At 46.9% G+C, this 16,487-nt stretch overlaps 1 protein-coding gene across 1 annotated transcript in view; it reads right to left on the bottom strand.

The window, feature by feature from the left end:
• The window catches only part of TLL2 (tolloid-like 2), a 134,404-nt gene that overhangs the window by 114,078 nt on the left and 3,839 nt on the right, over nucleotides 1–16,487 (bottom strand). The window contains exons 4-5 of the mRNA XM_008575365.1: nucleotides 15,858–15,923; nucleotides 11,998–12,061 (exon numbers count right to left, since the gene is read on the bottom strand). Coding sequence (XP_008573587.1) covers nucleotides 11,998–12,061; nucleotides 15,858–15,923 — 130 coding nt within the window. The remainder of the gene's footprint in view (nucleotides 1–11,997; nucleotides 12,062–15,857; nucleotides 15,924–16,487) is intronic.

The following is a 16,487-nucleotide window of genomic DNA, read 5'->3' as shown; positions in this document are numbered from 1 at the left end:
TCTGTGCAGCACTTCACAGTTTCCTGTCCCTTCATGCACACATTCTCCCCCCTCTCTCTCCTCCAGACCCTGGCACCCAGCACAGGACCTACTAGCACTGACCTTCAGAATGTTTCCATAAGCAATGAGCGAGTGAATGACTGCTCCTCCCGGAAGTCCTGGGGAAGGCAGGGCAAGAGCCATAGGCCTGCTCATCAGGGAAATGAGGCTTAGAGCAGCTAACTACCAGCCCAAGCTGACAACCCTTGAGAAGGGTCAGGGCTTGAATTCAGACTTTTTGGCTCCAAACTCCAAACTTGGAGCTTGGTTCACTGCCCCACACAGGGCCCAGCTTCTAGAATTGGGATTCAAGGTAGGGGCTGATCTTATGGTCAGCAGGAAGTGCTCTTACCAGATGAGCTACTGGTCTGGCAAAGACTGGACAGCCCCGGAAGGGTGCTTAGGGGAAACAGAGTGCAGGGAGGGCGGCACTCCCCACCACTCCCCACCAGAGATTCCAAGAGTCTGATGGGAGGATTCTGGCCGTGTTGAATGGTCCCTGATGTGGGGCCTGCAGAGCTAGGGAGTCTGCAAACCAGGCAGAGAGAGACCCCTTCAACTCTGCTGTCACCTGTCACCAACTGTACCCTCCTGAGATGCTGTTCCCTGCACCCAGAGACCAGCAAGCCCAGGGCAGCCCCCCTGACCTTCCCAGCCCATCCTAGCCACATGCCCTGCCTCAGCCCCCACCCCAGGCCTCACTCCCAAACCAGTAGGCACCTGGATTCTATCCCACAGGAGTGACCTCCAGCAGATGCTCATCTTACCCCACCTCACCTCCACCAACCAGGCCATTTCCTGATTTTCATATCTACACTTAAAAGTTGCTGCTACACTAAGGGATCGTGGGTTTTTCAATCAGCTCCCTACTTATGGACCTTATCACAAATAGTCTTCAGTGGAGCTGTCTATCGGGACATGAGGCATGGTCTACACTGGGGAAGAAACATGGTCTGCACTTCCATGGACTACACTGGAAGTGCTCCTTTTGGTGGCATTTTCTTCATGGTACAGTGAGACAGCTGAACCAGCTCGGCATCTCTCAAGGCATGGCCCACAACCCACTTGCATTAGAAGTGTCTAAGGAGTGTGCTGACTTGCAGATCCCCAGGACCCAGCCCAGATGTATGAAATCTGGTTCTCCAGGGACAGGGCCTGGGGATATGCATTTTAAACCCATGACCCATCCCACCTCCATGGGTGACTCTGACGCATACCGAAGTTTGGGAACCAGTGGAGTCGAAGGTCTCTGAGGTCCACCAGTCCTAACATTCGATTTCACCACAAGTTCTTTTAGAGAAGCATAGAGTGCCTGGAGGCTGCTGTTTGCCCATAATAGCAAGCCACTCAGGAAGCAAGGAAGGATGTCACTGATATTCCATAAGACAGTCACCTGGAGATAAGCCGAGATTATTGAAGGAACTAAATATGGAGTACTCAAACCACCGGAATTCCTCTCAGGATACAGGCTGGGGAGGGAGGTGGGCAGAGGCAGGGAGAGTTACAGGGAAATCCTACCCAGAGACACATTTAGTTCCCTTCAAGTTTCCAGCAGAGAGATTTAACAGGTTTTAAAGCAGTTTTCTGTGAATCTTTGTCAAGCGAGTGTATGTACAAACAAACAGGGAGGGGTTTTTTTTTTAGTAAAAAGTTAATCGGCTTAAAGTGTGCAACTAAATAAGCAAAGCTTAAATTAAAGTGACCCACAGAGAAAGGACCCCATGGAAAGAAAGTTCTAGGAAATACAATATGGCCTCTATGTTCTTTTGTAGTTCCATGCTATAAATATTCATGGGACAGTGTTAATGGGGTCCACAGCTCTATGCAACCACAATAGATTTTTTGTTTATTCTCAGGACCATGAACTTTGAAACCATGACCCCAAATTTCAGGATGCTGAATTCAGGCTCATTTGCAGAGCAGGAGGGGAGAGGTTCGGACTTTCGGAGGACAGAGGAGAGGAAACAGGCGAGATGTGAATCACGCCTCCTGGATCTTTTAGTTGAGATTAAAGGGTAAGATCTGTTTAGCATGGGAAGCCTCCTGGCTCCAGGGCCCCCAGCTGCTCCAGCCTGGGGAAATGGCCTTCTGTAGGGATAGATGGCTTAGTTACTCAAGCACATGGCAGAGAGGAGTGGGCAGCTGTAAATATTTTAATTGGATCAAACAGATTCATTGCAATTTTACATCAAAGACTTGAAAAACTAGTTTGGATTATAGAATTTCTAAGACAGAGAGAATTTAGAAGTCATCAAAGCAACGTCCTTCTTTTCTCTATGAGGTAACCGGGGTCCTGGAAGGTCAAATGACTTGTTCAAAATGTCACCTTTAGAAGCCATATCTGCTGACTCTCAAGCACGCTCTTCCCCACACCAGGGATGGCAAATAGGAGACAAACATGTGCCTCCCCTTACCTGCTCTCACCAAGGACAGATATCCATATGATCACAGGTATCCTGTCCAGCAAACTTGGACACAGCCTCCGGAACCATCTCAACACAGTGCTGCAGGGGGCCAGCCCAAATTGATAGAAATGGCACACAAGTTGAAGACCTATTTGCCATCCTTCCCCTGCACCATGCTGGCAGTGTCCACAGGACATTAGTCAATCTCAACACAGTGCTGCAGGGGGCCAGCCCAAATTGATAGAAATGGCACACAAGTTGAAGATCTATTTGCCATCCTTCCCCTGCACCATGCTGGCAGTGTCCACAGGACATTAGTCATTATTTCAACTACAGAGTTTCTATTCAAAGCCACTTAAAGCCTGAACTCAGGGGTCTGATAATGCACCCAGAAATGCAGCGGGACCTGAGGGTCTTATAGGACTCTCCATGTTAAAGGTCAGTCAGGACCTAGGAGAGCACCCCACACAGATGGGTACTACAGAGCAGCTCTAAAAGCTGATTGCACCCCAAGAGAGCACCCAGCCCTGCCTTCTGCCTTGGTTGGCATCATCCTACTTTACAGATGAGCTGAGAGGGTCTGGCTGGTGCCTGGGCTGGTGGCCACCTTGCTCAAGGCAGATAATATATGGCCTCCTGCCTCGCCTCTCCATCTATATCACAATATATTTGCAACAATACATTTCAGAACCATGCCACAGCTCGGCGTTCCAAGCAGAGTTCATGTGGCTCAGCACACACCTGCTCAGCTAATTAAAAAAAAAAAATTATCTACCAGATTATTGTGAGCAAGGAGGCCATATAGGCAAGGTTATTTAGTTTGTAAGTTACAGATAGGTTTCATCTCACGTGCCAACCCCACTCAGTTGGTGGTGTTTCCTTGAGCACAGGGAGGTGACTTCTTGGACCCACAGGAAGATAGCCAATCAGTTAGCAATGTCTGGTGTGGGGGAGGAGTGGCATTGTATGTGCCACACATTAGCCATTCACAGGTTATGTGGTAAAGATACAAAATTTCACTCTGTGTAAATGAATGGCTGTGGCAAGGCCTGAGCTATGGTTACAGTTATTCTTTGTATATTATTCTCCACCTTCTGCTCGGCTCTGCCCAGGAAGCCTGCTGCTGTGGATTGACTGCATCCTCCAATTTCCCCTGCTGCCTCTGGCTTCTGGTTGCCAGGAGGAGGCCCTGGCAGATCGGAGGGAAGAGGAGAGAGAGGTCCGGGCATTTCTTCCCTGCTCTGGCACTGCAGGTCTGGCAGTAGGCACATCCCTCCACAACTTCCCCTTCTACCCAGTTCCAGCTCCAGAAACACGACTCCCTCCCCTGTCCCTTCACCACAGGGATAGCTGGCCAGTCTCTGGGTGTCTCACCTCTCTTGTTTGTTCCATTAACCCTGCATCTCTAATTAGTCTCTTCACTAAGGTCTCTTAGTCTGAAACATCTGGGGTAAATTTTGTTTCCTGCTGGGACCCTGACTTATACAGCTATTCTAAGAAAACCCTTTATTTCTATAGCTCTAGATAGATGGGATCCTGATTGGTAATGCACATGACTACCTTGGCCTGAGACAACACTTTCCACGGCTTAATTCCAGCAGAAGATGACTTACTGCTACCTCACACCTGCTGCGTTCCCACAGCGTGAGCTAGCAGGGGCTCCACTCAGGAATGGAGAGAGGGATACAGCTAAGGTCCTGAAAGCCAAAAGCTCCTTGGGCTCTAATTTTACATCTTATGTGCCTGATTCCAGGACCAGACACAGCTCATAAGCCCTAATATCTCCACTGTGGAATGATCTTTGGTAGAGCCATAAGTTACAAGTGTGATTATGCATGACTCATTCTGAAGATAAAGGCCACCAGAGAGCCTGAGTAGTGCAGACAGTGGAATGATATAGTAGGTGGAGAGTAAAGGAGACGTGGGACCCACCTCCAGCCAGCCAATAGCTGTCCATACGACCTTGAACAAGTTCCTGCCCTTCCCAGGCTCTCGGGGATCTCATTGGAAATATGAAAAACTTAGAATAAATAATCCCAAGGGTTCCTTCCAGCTCTAACTTTCTATAAGATTTGACTCAAAGATCTTACTTTGTGTAGCTAGTCAACTTTCAGCAAAGGCAGTGGGCCTATTTTCATTCTGACTAAATTTTCTTCTTAAAAGTCCAAAGAGTTTAGTCTATCGTGACAGAGATTGCTCATTGTCCACCAATACCTTTTCCCTTCTTCCATAATAAAGAACCTCTGATTTTTAGTTGCAGGCCCTCCAGAAGAAGGACCTTGCAGACTGCCATAGAGCTATTGGTGGCCCTGTAACTAAGTTCTGGCCAACAAGATGAAGCAGAAGTGACAGCTGGCAGCTCCCAGGAAGCCGCTTCTCACACATTCTTTGTCCCCTCTTCTATTCCAGGCCTTCTGTGTTCAGACCATGCTTCTGATGGTCTGAGCTCCAAGTACCATCTTGGGCCACGAGGACAAGGCCTTGACCTAAGGAGAGTAGAGTGGCAAGCTGGAAGGAGCTGGAGCCTGGAGGACTTCCTGGAGCAGAAGTGCCCTATCAGCCCTGGATTGCAGACATCCAGACTTTGACATGAGGAAGAAACAGACTTCTAGCTTGTTTAAGCCAATGTCCCAGCCTGCAATACATTGCCTCTCAGCTGCCAATCTACCATTATTTGTCACTCTCTGTGATACTGGAGCTGGACCCTGTACACACTTCTCCTTCACCAGCAGGCACAACGTTAGGCTTTGTCAGTAGGGGGGCACCGGAGGAATACTGCAAGAGGAAGGGACTGCTCTTCCTGGGTCCAGTGGTCTCATCTTTCTTGCTTCTATGGGACTGGCTGCCAGCAGTATTCAGGAAAACCACTGGCACCAACCCTTCAGAGTTTTGCCAGTCCCCACTGGGCAATTCCCTGCTGGCCAGCCTTCTCCTGCAGTATCTCAGTGAACTTCTCCAACCTACAGCAGGCCATTGACACACCCTCTCTCATGAAGTTAGGATTTCAGCCTGGGAGGGGCAGGGGTGAGGTGGCCTCCTCCTTGCCTAGTACATACTCCTTAAACCTGCTAGACCTGCTTTCTGTAGAGTTCTCTTTACCTCCTTTAGCAGTCGATCTCCTTTTGCTATACATCAATTATTTATATTAAATTTTCTAATTACTGTTCAAACTACTGGTGTGGTTCCAGTCTCTTACCTACAGCAGGCCATTGACACACCCTCTCTCATGAAGTTAGGATTTCAGCCTGGGAGGGGCGGGGGTGAGGTGGCCTCCTCCTTGCCTAGTAGATACTCCTTACACCTGCTAGACCTGCTTTCTGTAGAGTTCTCTTTACCTCCTTTAGCAGTCGATCTCCTTTTGCTATACATCAATTATTTATATTAAATTTTTTAATTACTGTTCAAACTACTGGTGTGGTTCCAGTCTCTTAACTGGACTCTAATGGACACAACCAACTAACCTGTGTTCGTTACTAGCAATTTAACCTAATCTTAACTGACAGCTGTATAATCATCTCCATGGAAAAAAGTAAATGATAGGGGACAGAATAAGCATTTTGTTTTTTAAAAATCTTCTTTCCAAAAATTATTTGTGAAAAATATAACAGATAAAAGCTTGAAGTCCATAATATTTAAGAGTTCCTACTAAACATTAAAAAATAAGCATCTAATAGAAAAATGAGCATGAACAGAAGAAAAAGCACATCTACAGGAAATGCACACAGCAAAAAAAATACAATGGTCAAAATGTATTTTAAAAAGTTTGAAATCATTTGAAAAAGAATTACAAATTAAAATATAAGTGCAAGTTGAAGAAACAGCAAAATACTTTTATCCAACAAGCAAAGATGTTTAAAAACCAAAATACAAAGTATTAATTGTAATGGGAGTGTAAAGGAGCAAAACCCTTTTAAAGGGTAACTTGAAAAAAAATAATCAGAAGCCCTAAAAGCATTTTGACTCAGCAATTCTACTTCTAGGAATTTATTATAAAGAAACAACTAAAGAGTTATATGAAAATCTAGCTACAAGTATCGTTGTTCATAAAAGCAAAAGAAAAAGATTGGGGAAGTAATCTGTATGTCCAACAACAAGGAATTGGTCAAATAAATTATGGTGCATCTATACAAGAGTGTACAAACCAACTTAAATTGATGTTGTACAAGTACATTTATTATAAAAGCATATTTATTACATTTATTATTTAAATATATTTATTTATACATTTATATATTTCAAATACATTTATATATTTACATATGTTATTTAAATATACATTCATTATTATATTATATTTATTGTCATAGAAAGAGGTTCATGGTACTAAATGAAAGTGAAAAAGAAGCAGGTCCAAAGCAGTGTCTATAGCATTTTCAGGGGAAAAAAATAATTACAAACACACATAGAAAAAGTCTGGAAGAACATACAACAAAATGTGATGTGCATTAGCTGTGTATTTAAGAAAAATGTTTGTTGTTTTAAAACATAAAACACCACCTTTCCCGCCCACCTGAAGGGCACCTCGATGCCTGCTGAACACGTCTGGATGAGCTCATTCATGTTTCAACCGTGACCTTGAGGCACAGCTCAGCTCAGGACCCCTCCCACGCACAGAGCCACCATCTCTTCCCATCTTCCCTCCCTTTCCATCCCCTCGTCCTCATGCTCCCAGCCTAGAACTCCTGGTGGTGCCCCTGTTTCCTGCTTCTCCAGACCTTCAGCATCACCTGCCTTCATTGTAACAGTTCTCTGCTCAAAAGCCATCAACAGTGCCCCATTTCCTTAGGGACATGTTTCGAATGTCTCCACTTGACATTCACTGTTCCAAGCTTATTTCAATCTTATTGTTACCATTCTGCAAAGTAATCAGCATAAACCCCCAGCTCCAGGCACATCACAAGCATTGCTGCTGCCTCACCTTTACTCACACTGTTTATTCCGCTGAAATGCCTTCCCCTGCATCCCAGCTTCTCCAAGTCCCGTCCATCCTTCTAGGGCAAGCTCAGGGATTACACCCCCCTCACCAGGAAACCTTCCTTGATTGTCTTATTGCAACTGCTACCTTTTCTGAATCCCTGTGGCATCTCATTTTCTCAGTTTTTCCTTTGACAAATATTGGTTGAGCACCCACCATGGGCCAACACTGTGCTGGTTACTGGGAAACCACATGAGTCAGTTTCTACGCACTGGAGCACCTTGTCCCATGTGCAGACAGTCGTTGAGCAAGTCATCACACCAGTAAGGATACCCAGTTACAGACTGCAAAATGTGCCATGCAAAGAAATAAAGATCATGAGAAATTTAAGACAAAATTGAGAGAAAATTGATTGAGATCAGTGGCCAGGAAGGTGATAGAGTTTGTATGTGATGTCCCCACCAAAACTCATAAGGAAATCTGTTCCCCAATGTGGCAGTGCTGGAAGCTGTTTGAGTCATGGGGGTGGATCCCTCATGAATGGATTGATGCTCTCTCTGGGAAGTAAGGGTCCTAAGTGAGATCTTGCTCTATTAGTTCCCACAAGAGCTGATTGTTTAAAGGACCCTGGCACCTCCTCTCTCTCTCTTGCTTCCTCTCACCATGTAATCGGCTTTCTGATTGTTTAAAGGACCCTGGCACCTCCTCTCTCTCTCTCTCTTGCTTCCTCTCACCATGTAATCGGCTTATACCCGCCGGCTGCCTGATGCTGTCCACCACGAATGGAAGCAGCCTGAGACCCGTGCCAGATGCAGCTGTCCCAGAATCGTAAGCCAAATAAACCTCTGTTCTTCATAAATTACCTAGTCTCAGTTATTTCTGTTACAGCAACACAAAACGGACTAAGACAGAAGGCCTCACAGGGAAAATGACATATAAGCTGAGTCCTGAAGGATGAGTCAGAGATAATTATGTCGAGAGTCCAGAGACCTTACTAGGCAGGAGGAAGAACCTATGTGATGTGGAGCCTGGTGAGGAAGGAGAGGGAGGCTGAGTCGGAGGGACAGGCAGTGACCAGACCACACAGGGCCTGCCGACTGCTCTCATTCCCACAGCAATAAATGAGAAGTCATTAAAGGGAGTTAAGTGGGTCTGATTTTGCAAACATGATCGGACATGAGTTTCAGAAAAATCATGCTGCCTGCAATGTGCAAAACAGATTTCAGGAGGCAAGAGTGGCATCTGGGAGACTGGTTCGGTCACTGTCTTAGTAGCCCAGATGGGAGCTGGCGGGGGCATGGACCAAACCATGGCATGAGGATGGAGAGAAGTGGATGGGCTCAATTTTGGAAGTAGAATTGGCAGGACTTGAGTTGGGCTGCATGAGACAGGGAGGGAAAGTGCTGTGTCCAGGATGGTGACTGGGTTTCTGGTTTAAGCACCTGGGTGGACTCTGGTACCAGTCTCATGCCTGCAACCACGGGGCCCAGCACTCAGTGAGCCCAGGAGGAGAGGATGGGCAACCAGTGCTGGCTCAGCAGGGAGGAGAATTGGGCATGAAGAAGAGTCAAGAAGGAAGGTAGCTTGAGGCTGTTCCTGTGGGAAACCAGCTCCCAGGACTCACATCAACTCCAGGCCAGTAACCCAGATAGGAGGGAGGAAAGAGGCTCAGTGCAATTGCGGGAGATAAGTGGCCCAGCCGGTGGAGCAGGCGAAGACTCAGGGTGGAACAACCATTCTCAAGTGCTCATGCAGCAAACTTGAGGATATTTATTGGTAATTGACGGAAGTGGTTAGAGTGTGGCATGATCCCAGATAGGCCTGTAACCAATCAGCGGGAAAGCTCAGTCCCTGTTGCTACGTTTGCATCCAGGCAGAGCTGTGTTATGAGCAGGCTTAGAGGGTACCATGAGAAACCTGCTTATATGCATTTGGTTTATCTTTCGCTCTCTCCCTGCTTCACAGATGAGCAGGAGCGAATTGTGGAGCAATAAATTATCACTTGCTACATGCTCTGGATCCCAAGAGAACTCTTTGCAGCCCTGAGAGGAACAGATAAGGATACACAGGCCACTGAGATGGTCATTTATAGGGAAATTCTTAAATGGGGAACAGTGATAGGAGCAATCACAAGGACAGCCAGGAGAAGTGCTCACAGTGGATGGCTGCTTGCTAAACACTGCAGGTTCGCTGCCTCACTTAATCCTCAAACAAACCTCTATGATGGGCTTTAATATCATTCCTGTTTTCTAAATGAGGAAATTGAGGGTCAGAGAGGTTAAGAAAGTTGCTCAAAACCACACAGGTAGTAAGGGCAGAGGTAGGCTTCAAGCCACAGGCTTCCTGATGCCCCAAACAGTCTCTCCAACAGGATATTTCACGCTTCTTCTCTTTCTCTCCCAGAACCTCCTTGGGAAACACTGGTCATCGTCGTCAAGTGACCTGACTCCCGTGCGCTGCCCTGGACCTCTGGAAGAGGGGTGGGGATCAGAGAGGGGGTCAGATGCATTTCAACACCTGACGTTATTCATTTATTCTTCCCTATGCTCTGGGACTGAAAGTACTGTACTTTGAAGGCCAGAATTCTCTCATCCTTGTTTGATTCCTTGGTGGGGAGAAGGTCGTGGGTTATGGTGCTCTGGGGAACAAATACACAAATATGACCTTCAGGCTGGGCAATGTGGAGATGTTTGTCGACTGTGGATGGGGGGAACAAGGAAAAGCTGCAGCTCCAGAGTTGGAGAGGCTGTGTGGCTTAGAAGGGAGAGCGGGGATTGGATGTCCTTCTTGCACTACATGCAAGCTCCATGTCCTATGCAGGTCCCAGCCCAGGCTCTCCTCTGTGCAAGCACCCAGACCGTGTCCTGCAATGCCCATGAGACCACTGAGCCCAGGCCATCTCATGGCCTGTTTGAGAGACCAATGGAGAAAGCAGAAGGAAAAGAACTTTGTAAACCATCACGTGTGGCCCAAAGCTCTAAGGCAGTGCTATAATGTGAGGGTTAACATCACTGTTCTTCCTCTTGAAAAACAAGGTGAGAAGTGACAAGGCAAAGGTTTGGGGACCAGTGAGGTTACAACCTTTATCCAGATTGCTTGACTAGGTCTTCATGGGGGAGGGATGTGCACCACCATCAAATGTGGGATGGGCCCAGACCCTGCTGGACCTCAGCTCTTTGGAAACTGGAGGCCACAGGAATGCTGTTTTAGACAGAGGAGCAGCTGGGAGGCACCACTGGCTAAGCAGAGGCTCGGGCCCAACCACTCGCAGATCTCCAAATACCCAGGTGCTGGTTGCTCAGACACCTGGCTGGCTTGGGGGGCATGGAAACCCCTCAGCCTAACACCATCTTCAGGGAGGCTGGTGAGATTCATGGCAGATTTAAGTTTTCAGGTCAAAGTCTCGGTATAGTAGTTATCGGCATCAGCATCACTAGAAAACATAAAACTCTGAAAACATCATCTGCCTTTGGTTGTTCAGATATTTGGTTTCCTGCTACTTGGAAACCGTGTTGGATTTCTGTGGGATGATAATAATAAAAACAACAGTATTTACTGAAGGTTTACCATGTTCCAGGCATATTCTAAGTGCTTTGTCTATACTAACTTATTTAATCCTCATAATAACCCTATGTGGTTGATATTGGCACCCACATTCTATATATGAGGAACAGAATCCTGGCAAGCTTCATCTGGTTCGCTCAGGGTCCCACAGCTATGAAGTGGCAGAGCCAGGGTCTGAGCTCAGGTCATTGGCTGCTAGTTTGCTCACTTCGCCCCTAGGCTGTCTCATAGGAATGGAAAGCCATGCTATTCATATGATTTGATTTAATCCACACACTTTTTTGAGCATACCAGGTTCTTCCAGGGCCGTATAATTCTAACAATATTTCACATTTGTTGAGTGTATCTATTTGCTAGGCACAGTATCAAGTGCTTTTCATATAACAGCAAGCCTGCTAATAGGAGTTTCTATTAACCTCATTATACAAATGAGGAAACTGAGGCTTTAAAGGCTGAGGTGCTTGTTCCAGCTTTCACAGCTAGTAAGTGACAGAGCTGAGAAGGGAATCTAAGTCAGCCTGATTCCAAGCAGGTGTACAGAATCACAATGCTGCAGCAAGGTCCTTTTCCTCCATGGGCTGAGGAGGAGCGAGGCACTCAAACGACCATGGCCCAGGCTGTGGAGTGCTGTGACGGTGGCCAGAGAAGCAGTGGTCAGCTGGATGTCCAGAACTGACCTGGGCAGTGCTGCTGAATGAGATGCTCTGCTGAACTGTCTACACTCGGCTTCCATCCAGGAGCATCTTCCTGCTGAGCAGGCCATGCCCAGCCCTGAGCAGGAGGCTCCCAGAGGGCAGGGTTGAGGTCTGACTGACACTCAGATCCTCAGCATCACTGCAGAGCCTGGCATGTGCCTGGCACCTTGCAGATCTGGGCTGAGGATGGCTCTGCAGTATCATCGCCGTCCCCACCATCTTTCCTCCACTGTGTAGACACTGTGTAGACAGTGGAGGAAAGGACACTCTCTCAGCACGCATGCTGACCCCAGGAAAGGATGTGCCATGCTGATCACTGTGCCACCACATGGAAAAGAAGGAAAAACAGGATCCAGTGGTGTAAGACTTGGCGACCTACCTCTGATGATGTCATTGTGCACTTTTCTGTCTGCCAAACATGGGCTGTATCCACAGAGGCGGTGCTGGAAGTCAAAGGAGCATCAATGTCTGGCAGAAAGTCTAGGCCTGAAGCTCAGTTTCCCCACATGGAAAACGGCAGACATTACAGTCTACTCTCGGGGCCGCAGTGAGGGTCAGAGGGTTGGTGTTCTCACTGTCAATCAGCTCTTGGAGCGGCCCCAGCCAAAAGAGGCCCGACCTGTGCCCCTTCCTGGTCTCCCCTTCCCCAGATAATGCCCGCTCCAGCTTGAGCCTTGCCACTGCTGGGACCTCTGGGTTCTCTTCAGCATCTGGTGGCCACATACTCCACATCTGCTTGGCATAGCTAAATTCTCAGCTCGGGCAGCTGTGCCACTTAGCTGACCCTGTTACTCAGGAGCCAACTCTGCCCTGGGCCCTGTCCTCGTTTTCACTTACTTTTTAAAAAAAACAATTTTTATTGAGATATTATTCATATACCATAAAATTCACTCTTCACTTACTTTTGAGACCATGTTTAACAGCAGTTATCAGGTCTGAAATTAAGAATCCCTAACTTTAATTACATTATATAAAATCCCTCAATTATTCATTTATTGCAAAAATTCAAATTCCTCTACAGCATTTCAACAAAAGACTTCAAGAAGTGCTTGTGAGTATCTGCTCTGTGCTCTAACAATGTAAAACCAATCGCCAAGCACTTGCCTTGTACCAAAAACTGTGCTCAGCACTTGACAAATATTGTATCATTTAATCCTTATAGCAACCCTGAAAAGTGGATATCAGTAGTTCTTTTCAAGCGAGGAAACTGAGGTTCAGGGAGGTTAAGTAACTTGCTCAAGGTCACACAGCCTGGCACAGGTGGCAGATTTTGAATCCAGGTCTGGCAGGTGTCAGAGCCTGTGTGCATAACCAGCTCACATCCTGCCCCAGGCACTGCAGGGTGTGAAGTATTGGAGACAGAGGTGGACTAGATGCTGCTACTGCCCAGAGAAAAGGAAAAACAAACATTTAATTCCAATACAGCCCTGAAATATTTTAATCCCATCAAATCAGCACCTGCCCATTAGCAAGGGCATTATAACAAGTAGGGATGAAAATAAAGATGAAAAGTGCCAGCTGCCCTTATCAAAGAGTGGCCTGTGGGAATGGGAGTCTCACAGGGAACAGACAGGGTACCAGGGAGATGGCAGCTCCCATTCTAGGGACAGGCTGTACAAGTGAGACAAGCTTCTGGGAGGTACCATGTGAGCCTCATCTCTACTTAAGAAATCAGGGCTCCTGCCCCTGCCACAAAGGATGTAAACTCCAGAGGAGCACTGCCCAGGACCCCATGATCTCCCCAACTCCACTCTGAGCATGCCCAGGAGGTTCACAGCCCGCTGGGCCAGGGCGGCTTCATTTTCCAGGATGACAGAGAGCATGGAGTTCCTTCAGCCATGGACGCAATCCACAGAGGGCCAAAATCATCATTCCCTCATTCACCAAATATTGACAAGTGCCTACAATGTACTGGATGTTGCTCTAGGCACTGGGCACAGAGCAGTGACCAAAGCAGACAAAAGTCCCAGACCTCATGGAGTTTGACATTCCAGCCTCACATCAGTAACCTGAGGGCTGCTGGCAAGAGCTGCCCCAAAGAGCTCTCTGGGTGATCCCCAAATAAAACCTGATTGTAAGGTGTCTTGGAGAAAATGGCGAGGTGAAGTGAGGCCCCAGATTCCATGCAGAAGTGAAGCTTGAAAGTGTGGGGAGGAATCCAAGCTTCCTCATGAGGAAAGAGCTGGTGCCCAGTCCACCATCCTCACCATTGGCTCCTGAGCCATAAGCCATCAGGAACCACCAACTACATTTATTATATCTGAACACGGAACTCACAGCCATGAGGAAAGCCCTGGCATTTACCAAGCCACCAGCTGAAAAGTAAAGCTGGCTATCAGCCAGTTCCCTTGGATTTAATAAACCCAACAGGCTGTACTGTACAGCACTTTCCTATCATTTGAGCCTCATGTAGATGATTTTGGTGACCTGATTCACATACCCTCAGCTCAATTCTGGACAGTTCCATGCTTCCGCTGCATGTCTCTCCACTTTTCTGCTTGAAAACTTTTTCTGAATCTGTAGAACCGACTACACCTAGTTGTTCAGGGAAGTTAATGTCTCAGGCAATGTGGCAGGTCTTATTTTCCAAACTGGCTGCAACACTATCTCCCATTCCACACACTCTTTTAACAATGTGACTTTGACATTCTTCCCATTGGAGAAGTGGGTCTATGTTCCCTCCCTTTGAGCCTGGGAAGGTTTGTGACCATGTAGAAATGACAATATGTGACTCTCAGGCAAGGCCATCAAAGGCAATACTGCTTCCATCTGGTTCTTTTGGAATGCTTGCACTTAGAACCCAGCTGCCATGCTGTGAGGAAGCCCAACTAGCCCACATGGAGAGGCTACTTATGGGTGTTCTGGCCAATCCAACTGAGGTCCCAGGCAACAACCAGCCTCAACATCCAGATACATGTGCAAATGAGCCTCCAGATGATTCCAGCCCCAGTTGTCAAGTCACCCCAGCCTGCAAGTCTTTCTAGCTGAGTCTCAGACAATGTGAAACAGAGACAAGCCACCCCTGCTGTGTCCTTTCCAAATTCTGAATCCATAGAATCAGGTACATAATAAAGTGGTTGTTGTTCTACACCACTGAGTTTGGGGTGGTTTCTTACATAGAAATGAAAATTAGAACAGAGAGCAAACAGTGAAGGGCAGCAGTCTTTGCCTGAATGCTCCAGCCTCCTATTCATTGGACAGAAAAGTCTAGGAAGTCTTCTATAAGCTTCTCAGAATCTAAGGCACAGAGAAATCAAGAGTTCCCAGTGGGGTCAAGAGCCCATTGTCTAAAGCAGCTACCTCTATTCCATTCCTTTCATTCAATTTTCTCCTTTCCTGTCTCATTCTCCCTGCTCCCTCACCCCTGCATCCTGAGATCATCTTCCAAACAAACTATCTATGCACAAGTCCTTGTTTAAGGCTCTGCTTTCTGAGGATTCCAACTAAAACTGGCCTCATGTCCACCCTACAAGGCAAGTGTTTTTGCTCCCATCCCCATTTTGCAGATGAGGAGACTGAGGCATGAAAAGGCAAAATGACTTAATGCCACACAGAGAGGAAGAGGCAGGGACAGAACAAGGACCCAGGCCTTCAGGCTTAAGTCCAGCTAAAGAATTGTAGATAAGGGCAGCCTGGCAGGAGAAGTCTTCCCAAGCTTCACTCTCAGAGGCAAGGTGGTTGGAAGGATGTCTTGTGATTTATTGTCAGTTGAACCCTTAGTTGGCTGCACTGATGATATAAGATTTAAGACAAAACATCAGAGCTATGGATCACCAGACAGAGAACATGCCCCAGAAGCCCCATGCCCCTCACCAGCCCCAGGCCAGGAGGGCTTCACAGATTCACTCCCACTCTGCAATCAACTGATTGAAAAATCATCCCTTTTTATAGCATCAAAAGGATAGTCTATTAGTAAATTTAAATTTTACAGCTTAAAACCTGCTTCAAAAATCAGCATGAAGGTGTTCTTTCAACAAGTTTCTAAACAAGTTTCTAAAAAATCTTTTGATTAAATACTTAACTATACGTCAGGCACTGTGCTAAGCATTTTATCAGGAATTGTTCCCGTTTACAAATGAGGAAACTAAGGCACAGAGAAATCAAGTGACTTGCCCCAAGGTCACACAGCTTATATATGGTGGAGTAAATAGTAAAATTGTAAATGGTAAAATGGCAAAAATGATTAGAAAAATTGTAAAAGTGGTGAAATGGTAAAATTATAAATGGTATGTCACTTACCAGTTGGCTCAGCCTCTGTGCTAGAGGCTGGGCGAGAACCACGGTCATAGAACCATAGAACACTGACTGGGACAGAGCCAGGTGCTCAGACTCAAATGCCCACAAGGTGTGAAGTAGACCCAGGGCAAGAAGGCTGATGTGGACCATGAGAGCCTACTCCCTGGACCTGTCAGTATGCAGTCCTAACAAGTACACATCTTCACTCTAGAGCTAAAGAACTGAGGCCCAGAGAGGACGGGACTTGTCCAAGGTAACATAGCTATTGAGAGACCAGGATAGATCCCAGGCTCTCCCCTCTGCATTCTGGATCTGCAGGAGAATGGATACCCACATTGAGAAACGACAGGGGGAAAGTATTTTAGATTTCAGGCCCCAAGGCAGGTCCTAGGAGGAGAGCTCTGGGCTGAAGGAGTCAGGGAGTTAGGATTTGACTGTGATAAGATGAGAAGCTGCCCCTTTATAAAGGTTTTCTTCAAATATGCAACCAGGAAGTGCAGTTTCTCCCCAGCTGAGAGGCAAGTCCTTCCACTGAGGCTTCAGTGCACTGAAGAACTGCTTTTTGGCTTTCTATACTGCTATCCCGAGTCAGAGAATTTCCAGGAGGATAGGCAGACTGAGACGCTACCCCCC

Source organism: Galeopterus variegatus, unplaced genomic scaffold, assembly GCF_000696425.1.
Source record: "Galeopterus variegatus unplaced genomic scaffold, G_variegatus-3.0.2 Scaffold1175, whole genome shotgun sequence".
Lineage (NCBI taxonomy): Eukaryota > Metazoa > Chordata > Mammalia > Dermoptera > Cynocephalidae > Galeopterus > Galeopterus variegatus.
The sequence above is the reverse complement of the archived record's forward strand: the minus strand, read 5'-3'. Positions and strand labels throughout refer to the sequence as shown.